Raw genomic sequence first — 18787 nt, 5'->3', positions numbered from 1 at the left:
TTTAACATCTTTCTCTTATTCCATAGAGATACCTTCACACATGGATCTGTTGTATAAAATATTCCTATTGTATAGGTTACAGTATCAAATTCTTCAAGGGTAAAGCTGCATGATGAAAGGTTTGAAAAGTTGAAGGAAACCGTTTTGGGAAGGAATAAGAACATTGCTTCAGGCATATCGAACATTGAGAATAAATTAACCTTGAGAATCACTCGTTAAGCTAAAAATTGTGAAGCGTTGAAGGCTTTTTTTTTTTTTTTTTAACCAAGAAATAGAACTCCGTCTATGAATATTGGTCATATTGTTGATCTGGTTTGGCTTGTATGCTTCAAGATGATTTTCATAGATTTCTATGCTTCTCATTTGGTTGTTGGCAAGCGCCTGCATGCTGGAAGCTTCAGCCCAAAATTGATGCGGCCGAAATGAGAATCCGACAAATTAGTGGATGGAGGAATATTTCAGCGCTTTTCTGATTTGAGGGCACAGAAGATTTATGGAAAAGATGTCAGACCACAGTAATGCTTAATCCCATAATGGAACCGGTGACATTTTAAGCTTAATGGACCCTCTTACAAGCTGGATCACTCCATTTTTATTTTCTCCATATTCCTCAAAATGCCTGCCACAAAAGTATCAGCACATTTTAAGATTTGTTACTATTTAAGTAAAAGACAGTCTTGCTTTGAAGAAAAATGGGACAATCCTTTCAAACCATCTAATAATGTACTTATTATTCAATCTTTTTTTTTTAAATTCACACATTGATCCCAATCATAAAAATTGCACTGTTCATCTTGCCTGTGATGGACTCTGCTATTAGAGAGTGTGAGTCACCTGCAGTCCCTCACACTCTGTCGCATCCCATCATTATCAGTAAAGATTACCTGCCGTCACCCAGTCTCGCTGCTTTGGGGGCCTAATTTGGGCTGACGGACCTGTCGGATCGCTTCACCATGGATTGGGACACAAGAAATTGCAACTCAAGTGGGAAAGAGCATTGATGTGCACACTTTTTTTTTTTTCTGAATGGGCTTATAGCCATTGTGCATATCGATAGCTACTATCAACATAAATCCATTAAAAAAATTTTTGAAAAGGTCAGGACAACCTTCTGGCTTGTTCAAACAAGATAATGAGAGTCTTCCCAATAAGTTTCTTTACCGATCCTTTAATTTAGCTTGTACCAATGAGAACGAATACAATTAGACAAATAAAGAGTGGCAAAAAAACAAACGTTTTTTAATGAGAATCAGAGAAGACATAACCACGAATCTGAAAAAAAAAAACCAAAACTACAGGCGTTATTCTGATGGTTGCTGTTGCGCTTTAAACTGAGGAAGACTTAGAAAATGACAGATACACGTTGGAGTTCTATTAAGAGTGACGGTCTTTCTCTCAGCCATCCGACTTGTGTTCGTATCTTCAGCAATCCTAAATAAACCCTCCGTGTGCACTGAAGCCCTGACTCCTCATCTTTGGCTCTATCTCAGAAAACTATCTGTGCTGCTGCAGCTTCTGATGCTGCTGTCAGGTCAGAACGAAGGAAGAAACTGAGCTGCAGTCCCCACTGCTCTTTATTGGTGCTCTAATTGCTAAGAAGCCACACCTGTTGGGAAGGAGACCGAATTAGGAAGGCTGATCAGCAAGAGGCAGGGAATGTAACATTTACATTAAAGAAAGGTTGACACACCATCAGATGAGAAAACGAGTGAAATGAAACCACAGAAATGCCTTCTGATGACAGGCATTGTTTATTTGAAATTCCATGCAAATCAGATTCTGGTTTGGATTGATCTGATGCTGATTTATGCCAGTGGAGCTCCTGCAAGTCCAATATGAAGCCAGTAGACACTGTATTCTGGTGACACACCAGACAGGCTTCAATAATCAGGATTGTTATGCAGTTTTTGAAAATTTAATAAATAAAACTATTAAATTCAATCTGTTAAAAATGTCTATATTTTATTGAATGAATCAGGAGATTTCTCTGTCTCACAATATTTCATCTATTTGAATAATAAGTCTGCACTCTAGGGAAGCCTTGAATGAACATGGTTTTCCACTAAAATATATTGATTGATTTGCAGAATCACAGATTACTTAATTTTGACTGGAAAATCTTTTTTTCCCCAAATGACTTGAGTGAGCGACAAAAAATATAAACGATCAAATTAAAAACTTGCTCAACGATGCAAGAAAAGCTATTATATTTTCATACATTCTCGTACCAGTTATCAAGCAGTGAGCTGAAATGTTAGCAAACTGCTAACAGCGGTTCATATTGTAAACTCGAAGACAAATGATTTCAGTAAACCTATAATGTGCCATTCAGATGTAATATAATTTTGTTCCAATAGAGGGTGTTTCCCATTTTGTGAGAGAAAATGTAAATTTTCTGCTTTTTAAAATGTAGAGGGGCACATTTCTATCAATAATGGGTGGTAGCAGGTTTTGAATTTCAACGAATACCTTCTCTATTATTTTACATTTTGTGCAATTTGAACACTAATTATCAAGCTCTAAAGTTTCCTATTCCTTCAGGCACCAAGAAGACACACTACACTCTTTTTTTTTGTAGGTCAGTATAGTTATTGGTTAAGTCTGTAGCTCCAAAACAACAAAATTCACAATCTATTGAAACGGAAGATTTCTTTCATTGTATTTTGTAGAAGACACATCCATGGCGATATTTACTGTAGAAGAGCTTCGGGAAATCCGGAGAAATTGGGATTTTTAAACATCAGGTTGGGATTATTTAGAATACAGTGACAGGCTGTAACAAAAACAAACCCAAGCATTTAATATGATACATTTTATTTCTGTTTACCAGTGTGTGTCTCTGTTTCATGTCATTGTTGATTGTGTTCCATTGCCCAACCAAGTAATCGATATACATAATGCAAAAATGCATTATTTCCCGCTCATCCATCACTTGCAGGTAAAGTGTGTCGTCGTCTTCCAATACCAAGGCCAGAAGTTTGATCCCCATCCTTGCCTGTCTGTGAATCACTGTCCTTGGGCAAGTAAGACAATGTTCTCCAAGTCTTTCCCAATGGAGGCTGAGCACACGGTTGGGGGCTGTTGCTCTGTTGCCACTTGTAAGTGTGCAAATGAATGAATATGCTTTGAGACTGCTGAACAGCTACAATCCCGTCTGTAAGTGAAGGCCATGTTTATGTCAGTTCCTATTTGTGTCAGATTTCCTTCACCGAGACAAAGCGTGACTATGTTGTCTATCTTGTAAAAACTCCTTGGACAGATTTAAGTGGTGTTTTGACCTTCATCAATGGACGCATGGTTTCGGTCAACAACCTCTCACTCCTCCACTGTGCAGTAGGACAAAGATTATTACATCAGTCAACCAGTCTCTTGAGATCCCCACTGCTGTAAATCCCTGTTTCCACCGGACAAAAAGTGCAGGGATAGACCGGTATAGTCCGTTACGGTTCGCGTTTCCATCGCAGGAATGCGGAAACAAGCGCTCCAAACAGCTCCAAAGGCGGTCGCTTTTCCGCTACCCTTCTGTTGGGGTACCCGGGACCATGGAACGGGTCTGAGTTTGAGGAGCCGTCTGCTGATTGGTCATTGATTTACTACATGCCCTCAATATTTTAGTATGTCGGCTGGATGAATCTTCTGCTGTTAGCGTGGTCAGCTTTGCAATGTTTTTTTTTCTTTGCTGCTCAACTTTAGTGTTGCTCGTGGGGCTTGGGACTTTGCATCGCGTAGGAGCTTTCTGTTTGCAGCATAGCGTCAGCCGTAGGTGCATCACCATGCCTTCTGCCTGAAGGCGCGGGGACGGGGACGGACTGCGGACGCGATGCAGAGAAGCTCGGAGCTCGGAGTCTCCGCGTTCCGGCGCGGAGCTGCCGGAGCGCAATCGGCGCCGGAGTGGCTGCTCCTGCGTTTGAGCGGAAAGCTAAAGGCTCCCGTGTTCCGGAGCAGCGCACCGGCGTGGCTCTGTGCCACAGCCAGCCGGGGCGCGCTCGGGTGCGGGGCAAGTCGCCGGAGCGTTCGCTCTCTCAGAACCAACACGGAAGTTGCGGCTGCAGCTCTGCGGCTGCAAAAAATAAAAGTGCAAAGTGGAGGATGTAAACAACAACAGAGGATTCATAAGGTCTAGATCTGCAGCTAAGCTGAGACGACTGTTGTAATGTCACATATCTGTGGAGTTCTTAAGCCCCGCCCACTTTTTAATCTCCTTTCTGCGGTGGAAACGGGTACCGGATTTGGCTCCAGTTACACTTTGCCGTACCGCTCCGTTCTGCTCAGTTCCGTCCCCACACCTTTGTGTGGTGGAAACGGGGCTGAATTCATCCATAAAGGCCTCGTCTTCCCATCATCAGAGGAGGAGTGTTGATTCCATCTGTCTCAGTAGCTGATTCAGAGTTTTAATATAGAATGGGTTTATATAAAGATCTCCCCCTGGCTTAATGTTTTATCTTGCTGGGAATAAATTCGACCTCCCACTGACAGTGATTAAAACTACTTCACAGTTGAGCTGTTTGGAAACATCATCAGATTCATGCAAATCAGAATAGTCATACATGTTACTCTTGCAGTTTTGCAGCTTTATTTGATGTTTTTGACTCATTTAGAATCTATTTAAATTACATACAACTCTCACTCTGGGAAATCATTGTACAATTATCACACGGGACGGACTTGTCAATACAAAATGTAGCCGTCCTCAATAAATGTGGATTGTGACATTTGAAATAATGGTCCAAAACAAGTCCACATGTGGAAAACATGTGAATTAACAAAAAAATTTCAACCATGCACCAAAACGTTTACATTTCACAATTCCATTCAAACATATCAAACATCCACCTCGGGGCAGGTTTCTTACTGTTAAAATTTAGTTTTTTCTTTTCCTCTGTTGCCTATACTCGCTCATGTGAAATTGTCGGGTTTACTTTTGTATAAATGCCTTCAGATGACTGTGCTGAATTTGGCACAATATTGATCAAATTAAATTGATTTCTGAGGTTAATTATACATGTCGAATGTAAAATGCTTGATGCAAACGTCTCTGAAAAGATTCTGACTAATGCTGAAAATTCATGTGCAAATCATTTTTAATACTAAATTCATTAAAAGGTGTGAGGCTGGGTCAGTTTGGGTCAATCAACAGCTATTTGAATCTATGAGCTTAGGTTTTTAATGGTTTTCCATGAATTGCTGTCACAGTTAAACAGGCTAATGATATTTCAGTGTGTAGATTCTTGAAATCGTTCCTAATTATTTCTATATGACTCAAAGTGATCAGTGCAGAGGCTGTCACGTGAGGAAATCTGTTCAAAGTTGCTAATTCTTGTAACATCTGCCGATGTGTAGGTATTTGTCTCAGATTTGTTAAATTCCTGTTGAATTCATAGTCTTACCGAGAATGGCAAGAATGTCAACTCTGTTGCTTCAGACCTGGCCAGTGCTAATGGACAAATGTTTGCCAACGCTGCACAAACCACAAACATCCTCACTAAATCCCCTTGTGGTATAAAGTGGTATTACAAGTGTGACCAACCCAGGGTTGGTTTAGTCATATTTAGTATCACATGGTAAGTATTACAACAGTCCAACAAAATATAGTACATAATATAAGAGTTTTGCTTAATTTTGACCTGTTTAATTGTTGACCTTGAGTGTAGAACAGAAATGGTACTGAGCATAACCCCCCCCCAGTAAAATCAATCTGAGGCAAGGCTGTTGAATACAGATATCACAGTTTGTGTACACAAAAGGTCAACTACCGAACTTGATGTGTGTTGTTTAATTGTTTTTATATAATATCCGTGATCGTTACCATGTGTAATGCAAACTGTTTCACTTACACATATACACATATATTTCTTTGAAACCCTGAAACTGAGCTGAGAGAATTCATCAATAAACCAACTTAACTTTAAAGTTGACACTCTTTGCAGGAGGGAATACTTTTTTTTTTTTTTTAGTTTAGTTGAGTCTAATGAGCAAAATGAGGAGCACTCAATTTTTTTCTTTGAGGAGACCTTCGATTTTTGGAAGGATGAGTCAGACTCAAATCTTGCAATCAGGCATATTTTAATGAGCTGACCGTGTGCAAGCGCGGTCTCGGTCTAGTGAGCTACTAAGCTTTTGTTTTTCAAAGGAGGTTGAGAGCACATTTCAGGGGTCTAAAGAAGACGACAACCTGAATATTCATGATCTGCACTCAGGGTTGCTTGTGATGTTTCAAAAATGAAGCTTAGTCAGCTACTGTGAATGTCGGCTAAAAACAGAAATAGAAATAATATGAAGAAATTGCTCAAAACGCAGTATCACCATTTGTGCTATCAAATCTCCGTGTATGCGTGCATGTGTGTGTGTGTGTGTGTGTGTGTGTGTGTGTGTGTGTGTGTGTGTGTGTGTGTGTGTGTGTGTGTGTGTGTGTGTGTGCTTTGTTTGCTTCAATGATTCCTCTGCTTCTCGTTTTCTATATCCTCCAGATAACATAAATGGGACGTTGAGTGAGTTTTTAATCAAATGAAGGCAGCAGAACAAATCCGTCTATTTCCTCGAGGCTCAAACACTGAGCGGTTCCAGTGACGCCGGCATACTGTGTAACGTTCCAATTCTGTAAATCCTATATGTTGTTGAGAACAGTCAGCATTGAACTTAGTAAATGTGGAAAAAAAAAAAACCCTCACACACAGGGAGAACATGCAACCTCCACACAGAAAGGATGTTAACATCATTGTCATTCTTTCAGTCAACAGAGAACTTTTACAACTTCCCAGCTGTCATCCTGTCCATGGTATTATCCAAAGCCATGAGTTGTACGTTGTTGCGCTTTGGTAAAGTGGCGCCTCCATGCTATATTGTTTTTAATTTCTACTTCAGAAAACACACTGGATCATGAAGAGGAAGAGAAAGTGTCTCCAACTTCCCACGTTGGCGTCTTATACCTCTGGTCTACTGGGGATCTGCTCCAGGCTGCTTTCTGACGACTCCGCGGTTTCATCAACCAGCCTGCTAATCGCACTCATCACTAGACCAGATGTCTGGAAGATTAGTGTATCTGGGGTTCGCTTTTATTTTCCCTCTATAAGGAAGAAATACTTTCTGCTGAGCGTCAGCTACAAAACTGCGCCGTCAATGGTGGTGGAGGAGTTTTTAAGTGTCTGTACTGTTCAAACTGACTGATTTTTACTCAGTCTGTTGGGTAAAAATGACATTTCCCTCTTTAGATGTGCAGTGAAACGACACAAATTATTTAATTGCTAGGTGATATATATTGATCATTGACACAGTGGTGTTGCTGTAGCGCTGGTGATTATGAAGACGTCCGCAGGCAATGACGCAGATTCTCGTCCATGATTTAGGTGGTGCTTGCTTCCAGTCAGAGGTAATACCACAGGAGTCATTTCTATCAGCATTACACAGAAGAATGAGTCCCATATTATTTATTTGTCACTTAAAAAATGTCAGCGTGAATGGAAGTGAGACATTTTTCTCCATTTAGAGCTCGCATAAACTGAAGTTTTAATATTTAACCGGTGTAGCCGTCGGAAAAATATTATGAATTATTAAGGCACACCAGTCAACAAAACTTAAAAAAAAAAAAAAAGTGCAAATACTTGTCAAGGTCCACATCAATTTCCAATGTATTTGCATGTCACAAATGTCTTTTTTAACCCAATCTACACGGTGTTGTCGGCAGTTACGCGTCATATGGACATTTTAATCTGATTATGCAGACGTTCATTGTGCAAAACAAATCTAAATGGAAATACCTTGAAACAAAGCAAATATGGTAGCAAGGAATATTGTTTTTAAGGAATGATTTGAAAGAACTGAGAGTGTCAGCAGACTGTGGATGTTCAGTATGTGTGTTTACAAGCTGAGTGTGGGATCAGATCCAGAAGCGAGACAGGTCGGCTGACCCTGCTCTCCATGCTGTTTTAACCCTTTCAGACAAAGATAGGTCCAAATTAGTGGGTCAGTTTTTAAAACTGCTCCAGAAGCCAGTGTTTGTGAAAAAGCATTGTTTTGCACTAAAACTGAAGGCAGTTTTAGTGGGTTTCCAAAGAAATGTTTGATGGAAATGATTGAATTATACAAGTTGGTCACTCTCGTTAGAAGGGAACAAACACGCGGCATGATAGCGCAATATGGACTAAAAAAAGGAAACAGAAATTGATATGTGACACATGATTTACATGAAGAATTTCAAAAAGCACCTCCAATTAAAAGTGTTCCTTTAACAAAAATAATCACCAGAGTTGCGTTAAAAGATCTCCTGAGTCATTCAGTAGAACACTGGGTCACTTCTGGTCGCTCACTGAATGACCCTCTGGGATTATTAAAAATATTGTGTGATGGATGGCCTTCAAAAGACGCTTTTTAATGTAGTGAATGTAACCGAGTCCATGGCAATATTGTCTTCCCAGAATGGCACAGCATAAAAGAGGGTTCCCTCAGAGACATTGCAATCTTTAGCTTTCAGTATCTTTAGCCTTAAATTCAACAAGAGTTCACTTGTTTTTCAGTTTGGCAGTTTGCTGAAACTCTAAAGCCTGTATGAGACTATTTGACATCTAAATGCAGAACAGAATTAAAAATTTCAGAAATCTCCGAGGCGGCTTGTTAGTTCCTCTGGGAAATGTAGCTTTTACCCTCTAAAACATTTCCCGTCCTCCCATTTTGTCATTTAATAAAGTAAATAAGCAACTCCCATTCAAACCTACATTTTCAAAATTGCATATAATGACCACCTTGACGACTGGGAAATGAGACTTTATGAACAGCATGACAAGGGACTGGTTTAAAACTCTGCAAGTAAGACGAGTTCACATTTTCTACCCCTCTGGAACGATGCTGTATTGTTTTAGTTTAATAACATCTAAATTTAGAATTATGTCGTTTGTAATATTTGTACATTAAGACGATTAGATTTTGAGGATGGCATGTCAATAATGTCACTAAATATCCTGCTGATCAACTCGTAGTTATTACAACCCTTCAACTATGGATTCAAATATAGATTTTAATCTAATTGAAAGTTTTTCTTGTGTCCCTTAATAATAACACACAGTTGTCATTCTGCTTCTTTTTTTTTTCTTCTCAGCACCATCACATTAAACCAACACACTGGGCAGCTACAGCCTCCCAATCAATGCTGCAGCAGGGTTATTTAATGTCAGATCTGCTTTAATTTAGCCATGTTTTCATGTGTCTGTGTGTGTGTGTGTGATCAGATCCTCTGGGCAGAGCAATGCTCTTTTCTCATTGCATGAATTATTTCAAATTATCGAGTCTCTAAATAGGATTCCGAAGTCTCTCCCATGCAGCTCATATCCCCCGATACTGCATTTTTCTCATGCAGTAATTTATCTCACATGAGTGAAACACTCCAGTTTGAATTATTGACACTCTTTGAGGAGCTAGAGGGAGTCTTGACATTACGAATGGAGGATTTGACAGCACCGTCCCTTGTGTGCACTGGTGGGCGATTATATGAGGTGGGTTCAGACAAAGTTTAAAAAGGCGATCTGCAACCACCTGGCCGACTCCGTCTTGTTATTTTGGCTGCACTTATTAAACATCATGTGCTGGACTGTGAAATTTCTGTTTTATGATGTTCACCCAAAATATATCTCGGGGGCACTTGAATTATTTGAGAGCCTTCTGTATATGAATATTGACATTCATGAAGAGAGGTGAAAGCTTAATTCCACAGAACCTGGACATTTTCTGCCTCCGCTGGTCAACCAAGTCAAATTTACCATTAACATCTGTCCGGACTCTTTTCATATGTGAAGTAGTAACAATCATATTCAGTACATGCAGGTCAGCTGCTTCTCTCTGAATTCCATAAACAAACTTTTTGCTTTCAAACACAAATTCAATTGGCTTCCAAATCATTCACCTTGAGTCCTGACCTTCCTTTTTCTCCTATGAGCATTTCACTGAATGATCTTTATTTTCTGCATGTTTCTTTTAAAACCGATAATCCAAAAATGTTGGAATGAAAATGTGCAGAAGAAAAACAGAAAATAGGATTCAATGATTTGCATTGCCAATGAATCAGTATTGTTATTGTAATTATAGAACATGTCAAATTAGCCATTTGAGTAAAATATTTGTGAGGAATAGCGGCATATCTGTTAAGTTGGGACAGGAACAACTGTACAATGGAAAAGTCATAGGTAATTATGAAAAAGGAGGATTTTACAATATATTTGGATATAAAAGTGAACTTTAGACCCCGCCCTCATGGAGATGAAAAGTTTCCACTTATGAAAGGCTTTTCTCACAATGAAACCTTTTGGAGAAATGTGTCCATAAAAAAACAAGAAAAATAGATGAAAATGCTGTCGTGCTGAAGCCGGTGTTCCACCGCACAGTACGTGGCAGAGCGGGAGGTTACGGTACGGCAAAGCACACCCAGGACCAACTCTGTCGCGCTGTCCCACAACAGAAAGTATGGTAAAAATGTAGGCGGGGTTGTGAACGACTCAGAGACGTCCAGCGAAGAAGTTCCTGTCTTCTACAATAAGCTAATATTCCATGTTGATCAAATATCATGCAACCTGGTTGATACATGCCTACTAGAGAAAACAATGAATTTGCATGAATTAAACATTAATCCAGCTTGTTAGCTTTCCAAATAAACACTATTCAGACCCCACCCCCCCAGCGCCCCACAACAGCACCCCTCGACTGATTAAAAGCCGCAGGAGGAATGAGTCAAAGTGGAGAGGTTCCGTGGATGGAGTGCTCTCGAGGACGTGTGCGGATGGCAGCAGAGGCGAGGCTGACGGGGAAACGATCTGGCGCCGTCCACTTCCAGATGGGCTTGACAGCATGAACCTCATGGCAGTCGTCAACCTGCCAAGGCTTATCTAAGCGCCCGTCCTTCCAGCAGGCCACGGGCCTCGCAGGAGCCTCCCCCGCCGAGCTGGGCAGAAAACAAACATGACGGCCCGGGCGTGACCAAAGCAAACAAGCACACGAACACATGCGTCCATGGTAAACATCTCATCACACTCTCATGCTTTTTCATTAAAGCCAAAGTAGGCAAACGTTTTAATAGAATTACTTTAATGGCAAATTAATGGCGATGCAGCTGACACCGTCCTCACATAGCCGCTGAGACTTCCTTTGAGTGTGGATCTATTATTAAAGACTTAGGAAGGTGATTATTCATCAAAGCTTGGTTTCTAATTGTATGCTAATGATGAATATTTATACTTGTGAAGTGGTACATCTGCACTGCTGTAGTGTTTACTCAACAGCTGCTGTGGTGAGCTTCTTCATGCATTTCAATTGTAATCACCCAAAATATTAGGACCATTGAAAGGTGAACTGAATAACACGGAACATCTCTTTATCATGGCACCTGTTAAGTTAATGGATGAGATCAGGCGAGAGGTCAACGTAGTGACTTTTACAGTATTGGAAAATTGAAAGAGTCTGACAAAGAATTATGATTTAAAAGATCTAAAATAGGATGCATTTGCAATGTGGGGCAATTATAGGATTTTGGGGGAAATATAAATCATGTTGATGGCTTTTTTCGCTTATTATCCACACCAACATTTGATTGAGCACTGTGATTGTTTGTTTTCTTCACTTTTTCCCCCCCCAACACCACATAGTTGACTTTATTGTTTTAAGCCATTTTCCTTGGATTTGTGACTTATGGATTCCACACTGTAACCATCAAGTATGAAATAATTACAGCTCTAAATATTTTAATAGGTTTAATTGCACTTGATTTTTCTAGAATAATTGCAATCAGTCACATTCACTATATTGCTTCCGTACTTGAAATGAGGTCGCTTATAATTTCTTCTATTTTGTCATTTTGTCACCAAAGTTACCTTGAAACAGTGAACATCCTGTACATATTTCTTCACAGAGTTAAGCATTTTTTTCTGAGGGGGGGTAGGGGATTATAAAATTGATCATGAAGATTATTCTTGTTGGTGACAAACTTTTAAACCCATTTAAATGTCATTATTTCACATTTTTGTTTGTTAATTCAACTATGATAGTCTTTTCAACACTGCACATCGTTCAAACATTGATACATTCAAATCCTGCATTTTCATCATAACTGCACTAAGTTATTCTCTCATTGTCTCTCTCATCTCACCTCCTGCTTCACAATCACTAGCTCCACTAAATCACAAAGGATGTGGTTTCTTGCGTAGGAGAAGGGGCATGAGTGCCTATTTCCAGCACAAAAGCGGGTGACGACAGCACAACGGACAGTAGCACATAAAATCTTCCTATAGATCCAAATCGTTCAGCTTCTCTCCACCTCCTTGTGTCTATGTGTGTGTGCTGAAACACTCACACCATCCCGCATTGAAGGATTGTTTCACTGGAGTGACCTCCTCCCTCGCATACAAAGACATTAACTTGTGCCACACAAAGCGAGGTAACGGCGCAGTGTCGCTGCTTGTCACGCACACAATTACGTCTCAAATTAGGAAGCTTATCGACAGAGGCTCCCAAGTGGTTGTGACTCTAAGATCGTAACTCAGGAAAACCTGAGGATATGCAGTATTGAAAAGCTCATGAGAGCATTTCAAGACACTTTATGCTGGGAAAAAAAGACCAGAGATAATCATTTATTTTCTATTGGCTCCATGTTCTTGCTGCTTCTCCAACACTTGAAGTTGACTTCAGGCAGAATTATACGTCATGCAAACAGGTGGCCAAAAGAATGTAATATTCCAGTCTTTGGCAAGAGAAAGAGGTTCATTGTTGAAGAACAATGCAGCACTAAAAGATACAGCAGGTAGATTACTTCCACTTTTTACCATCGTGACGCACAGACACTCACAATCTTCGCGTCAATCTTTTCTAGTGACGTAAACACACTGCCCAAAAAAGTGCAAATGAGAAGCAGAAATAAAACATGAAGCTGAAATTGACTCGACTGTCTCAATGATTACATATCTGTGAAAAGAGGATGACACAAAGTTGAGGTCACGCATACATCACTCAAAAAATGAACCACACATCTGAAGAGTCCTCGAGCTCTTCTGATTGACAGATGCTACACTCATACACAGGTTGCAGTGATGAGCACTCAAGCGGCGATCTCTCATTAACCCCAAAGGATTGTGTCACACAGCATCTGGTGATTGCAGTGCACACAGGGCAGTGCATATAAATAAAACCATTTTCTTCCACAACTATTGGAAAAGATGTTGATTGGTTTTAAGTGATTAAATAACACACTGAGGCTCCGTTTACACAAGTGAAAATGGAAAACGTTTGTAGTATTTTGGGGGTCCGTTTACACAACAACGGTGCTCAGAGCCACTGAAAAGGCTACTTTTTGAAAGGCGCTCCCGGCAAGGAACTTTTCGAAAATGGTCCAACTCCATCTGTGTGGAAATGGGAAAAAACAACTTTTTGAAACACAGCGACTGCACATGTGCACCACTGCTGTAGTAAATAAGGTTTCCATACATGTGCGCTTAGCTGGACAATGTTTGCCTCCAGAGTGTAATAACTCTCAGTCCATATTCTCCTGGGTCTTGATAGCTTTATTGCTGAGAGTCACCTGTAATAGCGATTAAATTTCATCATCTGTCTATAAATATGTCCGCTTATACTCGCCTTTGAAAATTGGCAGCCACGCCCCTGTCAACATTCCACAGGGAAGCTGTTGCTGCATCGTAGCTTACCGCCACCAGCGTGACTGGTGTGAATGAATAATGGTTTCCGTATGTGCTTTGAGTCAACTTGAAAAAAGTGCTATATAAATCTAAGCCATTATAATAACATTGTTTTCAAAGTGTTGCTGTGTAAATAATTAACTTTTCTGAAACTAAAATGCAAAGATGATGCATTTTCACTTGAAACGTCATGTAAATGGGGAAAAATGTGCTTATTTTAAAATGAACGTGACCCACAAGTTTCTACAAAGAATATGCCAGCATTGTTGGTGTGAAGTAACAATGTAAGTTGCATGAATATCAAATGCTAAAAGAAACAGAAATGGTCCAAGAAAGGATCCTTGTGGAACACCACTGCACAATTTTACCTACTAACTCCAGGGGCTCAGTTACAAATCATAAGATATCAATCATGTGTCTTTAAATGATCAGCAGTAAACAGTACTCTGCCCAGCACTTAATTTCCTGTTTTAGTTTGAAGCATCGCACTGTGTTTTGTTTTATGCTACTTGATTTCCTCTCTTCTTGTTTGGCTGATGTATTTCACCTGAGCCTGACTGCACCTGGTGACTGAACTGAAAGTTGTATGGTTTCTTCTGTGTTTCTCCGTGTTTTCTGGGATTGAGTTATTTCTCCACATTTCCTGATAGCTAATAAAAGCAGTGCTTGTTTTTCAACCTGCTCTGTCTGCATTTTGCGTGTCCTCCACATGTGACACTGGTGACCCTTTTCAATCGGGGGACTTTGGTATTATGTTGGCATAAACTGTTATTGCAACCTGCAGGGTAGGTTTATTGTTCGGTCACCTGCCTTGATTGGACCAATTGTGTTACTGTGTATGTTTGATGAGGTGACACGAAAGCCACACAGTAACACAAAGCTAACTAATCAATCAAAGTGGCAGGAGTACTCCTTGTTTTCTGCAGTATAAAATTACTGTTTTTGTCAGTGAGATGTAGTCCATTTGAAAAGAATTATTGTGAAACCTGAACGAAATACGGACCTTTTAAAGTGAACAAATGTAATATTTCCACAGCAGTATGTTTGGAATGTGCAGTTTCCCATTACTACATGTCTGTGTAGTAAAATCAATAACCATATTATTGATTTTCTCATCCAAAGATACGCCTAAACTGTGGTCTATGGTAGTTTTCCACTGGATCCTCTCAGATTGCCTCTGAAAAAGACTGTAGGTCCCCATTTTATGATCTCTGATTTTCCTAAGCAATTCAGTGACCCCAAACATAGCTAGGCATCCCCCACTGTCACAAACATACAAGTAAGGGGCAGTTTCTGTTCTACATAGTCATGGTTTCCTTAAACATGTGCAGATCTATTTGTTCAAAACCTTAGGATTGTCGATGCCACAGACAGTCTGTTCAAGTGGGCATGTAAAATGAACCACAAAACTTGAATCAAATTAAATGAGCTTTAACTGATGTATTCTGTTCCATCCTTCCTCATCAATATTGGATTAAATTATTTTAAAACCTGACTGGATTAAAACCGGCAGACCAGACCATTTGTAGAGCTTGATGTGGCACTTGATGCAAAATAGACATAAACCCATATGTAAAGTTATTGTCTAAGGCTTTGTGGCATTTTTTGGGAGGAACAGCAGCTTGTCAAGGGCAGTAAACATATGTAATTTGTGCCTATTTACTAGCAAGGCCACCCACAGTGAATAGCCAGTTCTGTTCTGTAGATTGCCTGGTATGTCCCGGCCATTTGTGGCTGTTGTAAGTGTTATTGTGGTGTCTGGGTGACACTGACAGCTCTAACAGTGAGACAGACTTACGGTCAAGTGGCCAGTGAAGCTGAAAGATTGTGAAGGGGTTAGATGCAAGAAACTGAATGAACAGCAAAGGATTCGGCAAAGGCCTGCCAAAACATTAGCTCCTCTTACCCTTTGCCACTTTCACCAGACTTTCGCTGATGGGAAACCATGACTCTGCAGCTCTACTTCCTGTGCAGTTTGCCTTAATAGAAGAATTCTGCCTCTGGAGCAGCTGCGATTAGGAGACATTGGCCAAAAATTGGACAGTGGTTAATTAGAGCAGAGCCAGTAAAATCACTGCCTCAGGAAAGAAAACAGCTTGGTAACATATACAGCGACCAGACACACACATATTATACTTTATGCCCTATTACTGGTGATACGAGCCGTTCCCAAGTGAACCGTGGCTAGTGGCTCATGTGTCCCACTGCCATTGTCTGTGAGCGAATAAAGGGAGCGTGAACAAACAAGTGGGACATACATTGATGGAATGTGAGAAAAACAGCAGCAGTGACGAGGACAACCAGCATGCATGTGTGTGGGGAGGGAGTACGAATAACAGAGGAGAGAGAGTGAGAGAGAAAGAGTGATTATAATCTTTAATTAGACAATCCTGTGGAAACACTAAATAGCAATCTCAGTAATTTGTTTTAAATTATTAATTTTTACACTCTTGGACAATTGGACATTCATCAACCCTCAAAAGTCCTAAAAACTGACATTTAAATATGGAGAAATTTGAAGATATGGGGTTTCGACCTGAAAGTCATCAACCCTGCAGTCGGACTGAAAAAAAAAAATTCTTATCGTAAAAAAAAAAAGAGAGCGAGCAGGAGTAATCCAGTATATAGACAGTGTCTAGCTGAAGCAGAGATCACATGTAAACTAAAACGGCTCTCGACATTCATTGTTGCTTTCAGCCTCTCATTTACCGAATGCACCACGCCGCTGTCATTTACCCAACAGACCACGAACAAGGAGCCCCGCAAGGGGCTTCTCGAATTCCCAGTCACACTAAATAATGAATTAATATCACTGAATGAGACTGCTGAACGGTTCAACTCATCCCCCTCCCCTTCGTCCTGTAGTGACTTCACAAAGAGAACCAATCGCAGGTTTCCCTGCTGTCTACCACATCCAATATGCTCCTCCTCCTCCCTTCTGTGATTATATAGTCTATGAGCATCGGCATCACAACATACACGTAGTGCTGCTGCTGGGAGCAGCTCAGGAGACGAGACTGCATGGAAACATTCACCCATTGATGGACACCGTAAATGAAGGGTGAGTGTGTTTTCTCTACAAATGATCAGAGAGAAAATGTTAAAGGGGACACACGCTTGTCATTTTCCACGTGAGCATTTCAGTCTGGAGTCTTGGTGAAATGTTTGCCTGTAGTTGTATTTTCTCCTGCGTATTATCCTATTTCTCCTTTCCATCTCTCTTGCTATTTTCAGCCCGCCTCTCTCCGTCTCTTCGGTTGCAGGCACATGCTGACAGCAAGTCTGGGGAGCAGCAACAACAACAGCAGGGACTTCGCTGCCACTGACATCACTGGAAGCAGCTTTAGAGAAACCCCCTGCAGCGTCACGGACTCGGGCAGCGGTAACCGGACGCACGCTGAGAGGAACGCCACCGCGGCCGTCGTGGGAAGCCTTTCACGCTTCATTACCCAGGGAGAGCAGCTCCGAGATGGGCTGCTCCTCAGGCCGTCAGCCCCCGGCGGCCGTCCTGCACTCGGACCTGGACTGTGGAAACGGCAGCGAGTCCAACACCTTGCCCCAGGACTCTGAAAACCAGAACCAGGGTTTGAATGGATGCAGCATGGATGGAGGAGACAGGGAGGGGAGCATTGAAAGGGGCCAGTCCAAACCTCCTGAGACCCTCCCCACGCTGGAGAGGCTCGCTCAGGCCACAGGTGGCACGGAGAAGTCCTGGTACCGCTGCGTGTTCCCGTTCGGTGTCATTTCGCTGGTGATCGGCATGGCGGGCACCGGGGTGACATTCACCTTCGACACACAGCTTCAGACCAAAGTGGTGTCGGTGGCACTGCTGTGCATCGGGGTGGTGATGCTGCTGGTGGCAGCTGTTTGCTGGAGGGCCCACCGACTAAGGAGGAAGAAAAAGAAGGAGGGTGGATTCTTCACTGATCAGGGGACTTTGTGATCAGAGTTTTATGCATTCTTGTGAGTTCAGGCAGAGGACTTTAATTTGGCCATTGTGAGTGATCTACAACTTAATCAAGAGAAAGAACTGAGCTTTTGAAAAGCATACATACGTTTATCTTTTCAAGAGACCAGACTTTTGAAGAGTTGTTATCCAGCCAGTGAAACGCTGTAATATCTGTGACAGATTGAGAAAACACCACTTTAGTGGAGGCACCACCGCCACCATCCTGAGCACATACACATGGTAAAGTATCCATTACACTCTTACCTCCCCCTTCTGCTATCTGATTCCTTCCCATTATAATGGATTCACATGGAAATCCAAGGCAGCAAAGAGCCAAGAGCATAGTATAGATCACTGCTCTGTGCCTGCGCTCTTTGTGTTAAGGTAATACATGAGTGATAGCCACCTCAGGAACAGTCATTCAATACCTCCTCAACCTTCTCCTCCTGCAGCTTCATAGATGAAGAGAGTGGAACAGGAGAGTTCACCATGAATTCAAGGAAGGTGACCGGAGCAGGAGTATTCAGCAAACTCCTGAATACTTGCGCTTACCGGTTAAAGTGTGCACTCAGTTTACAAAGGAACATCAGTCCGCGCTCATGGCGAAACCACACTCACTTGCAGAGATGAATGAAGCATTTTACTATACTGCAATAGAGACGCTGCTCTGCTCGAATGTTCAGCATCCAACCAGCCTGTAGCGGGTGATCATTAAGTTAAGTACCACACAACAGTGAGGGGCTGTATACAAAAAGCATTCACAGAATAAAGTCCACATTAAGCAGAACAAGCTTTGTGAGTTCAGCCAGGGGGAAGAACCACAACACACACTCTTCCCTCGCTTTTTCTGTGTTGTGGTGAGGTTTCCTGCCACCAAGTCCTGTGCTTTTTCTTCTGGATAATCACAATCCAGCAGTGCCACATGATAAAAACCACCACTCCAGGATGAATTAATCCTTTCAGGAGTAATGGGGCTTTGTTTTCAGCCCTGTTCCACTGTTGAAATTGGTTTCCCAAGTCACTGCGAGATGAGAATAGGGCAAATGTACACTGCAATAAAAGGGAAATCCCATTATAGGGCGACGTAGAGTGCGTCCTTGCACCCAGCAACAGTGGTGACACCACAGCTGGATGAGGAGGAAAATAAATTAGGTTCCCTACCTTCTATTCTCTCCAA

At 41.3% G+C, this 18787-nt stretch overlaps 1 protein-coding gene across 1 annotated transcript; it reads left to right on the top strand.

Annotated features, from left to right (window-relative positions):
- Positions 1 to 17130: 17130 nt before the first annotated feature.
- Positions 17131 to 17604, top strand: LOC308145362 (transmembrane protein 100; the record flags this gene model as incomplete). Its single annotated transcript, XM_080516764.1, has 1 exon — positions 17131 to 17604. The coding sequence occupies one exon, from the start codon at positions 17131 to 17133 to the stop codon at positions 17602 to 17604; it is 474 nt and encodes a 157-aa protein (XP_080372890.1).
- Between the last annotated feature and the right edge of the window lie 1183 nt (positions 17605 to 18787).

The sequence above is a fragment of the Blennius ocellaris genome, assembly GCF_963422515.1.
Source record: "Blennius ocellaris genome assembly, chromosome: 21".
NCBI classification, from domain to species: Eukaryota; Metazoa; Chordata; class Actinopteri; order Blenniiformes; family Blenniidae; genus Blennius; species Blennius ocellaris.
The sequence above is the reverse complement of the archived record's forward strand: the minus strand, read 5'-3'. Positions and strand labels throughout refer to the sequence as shown.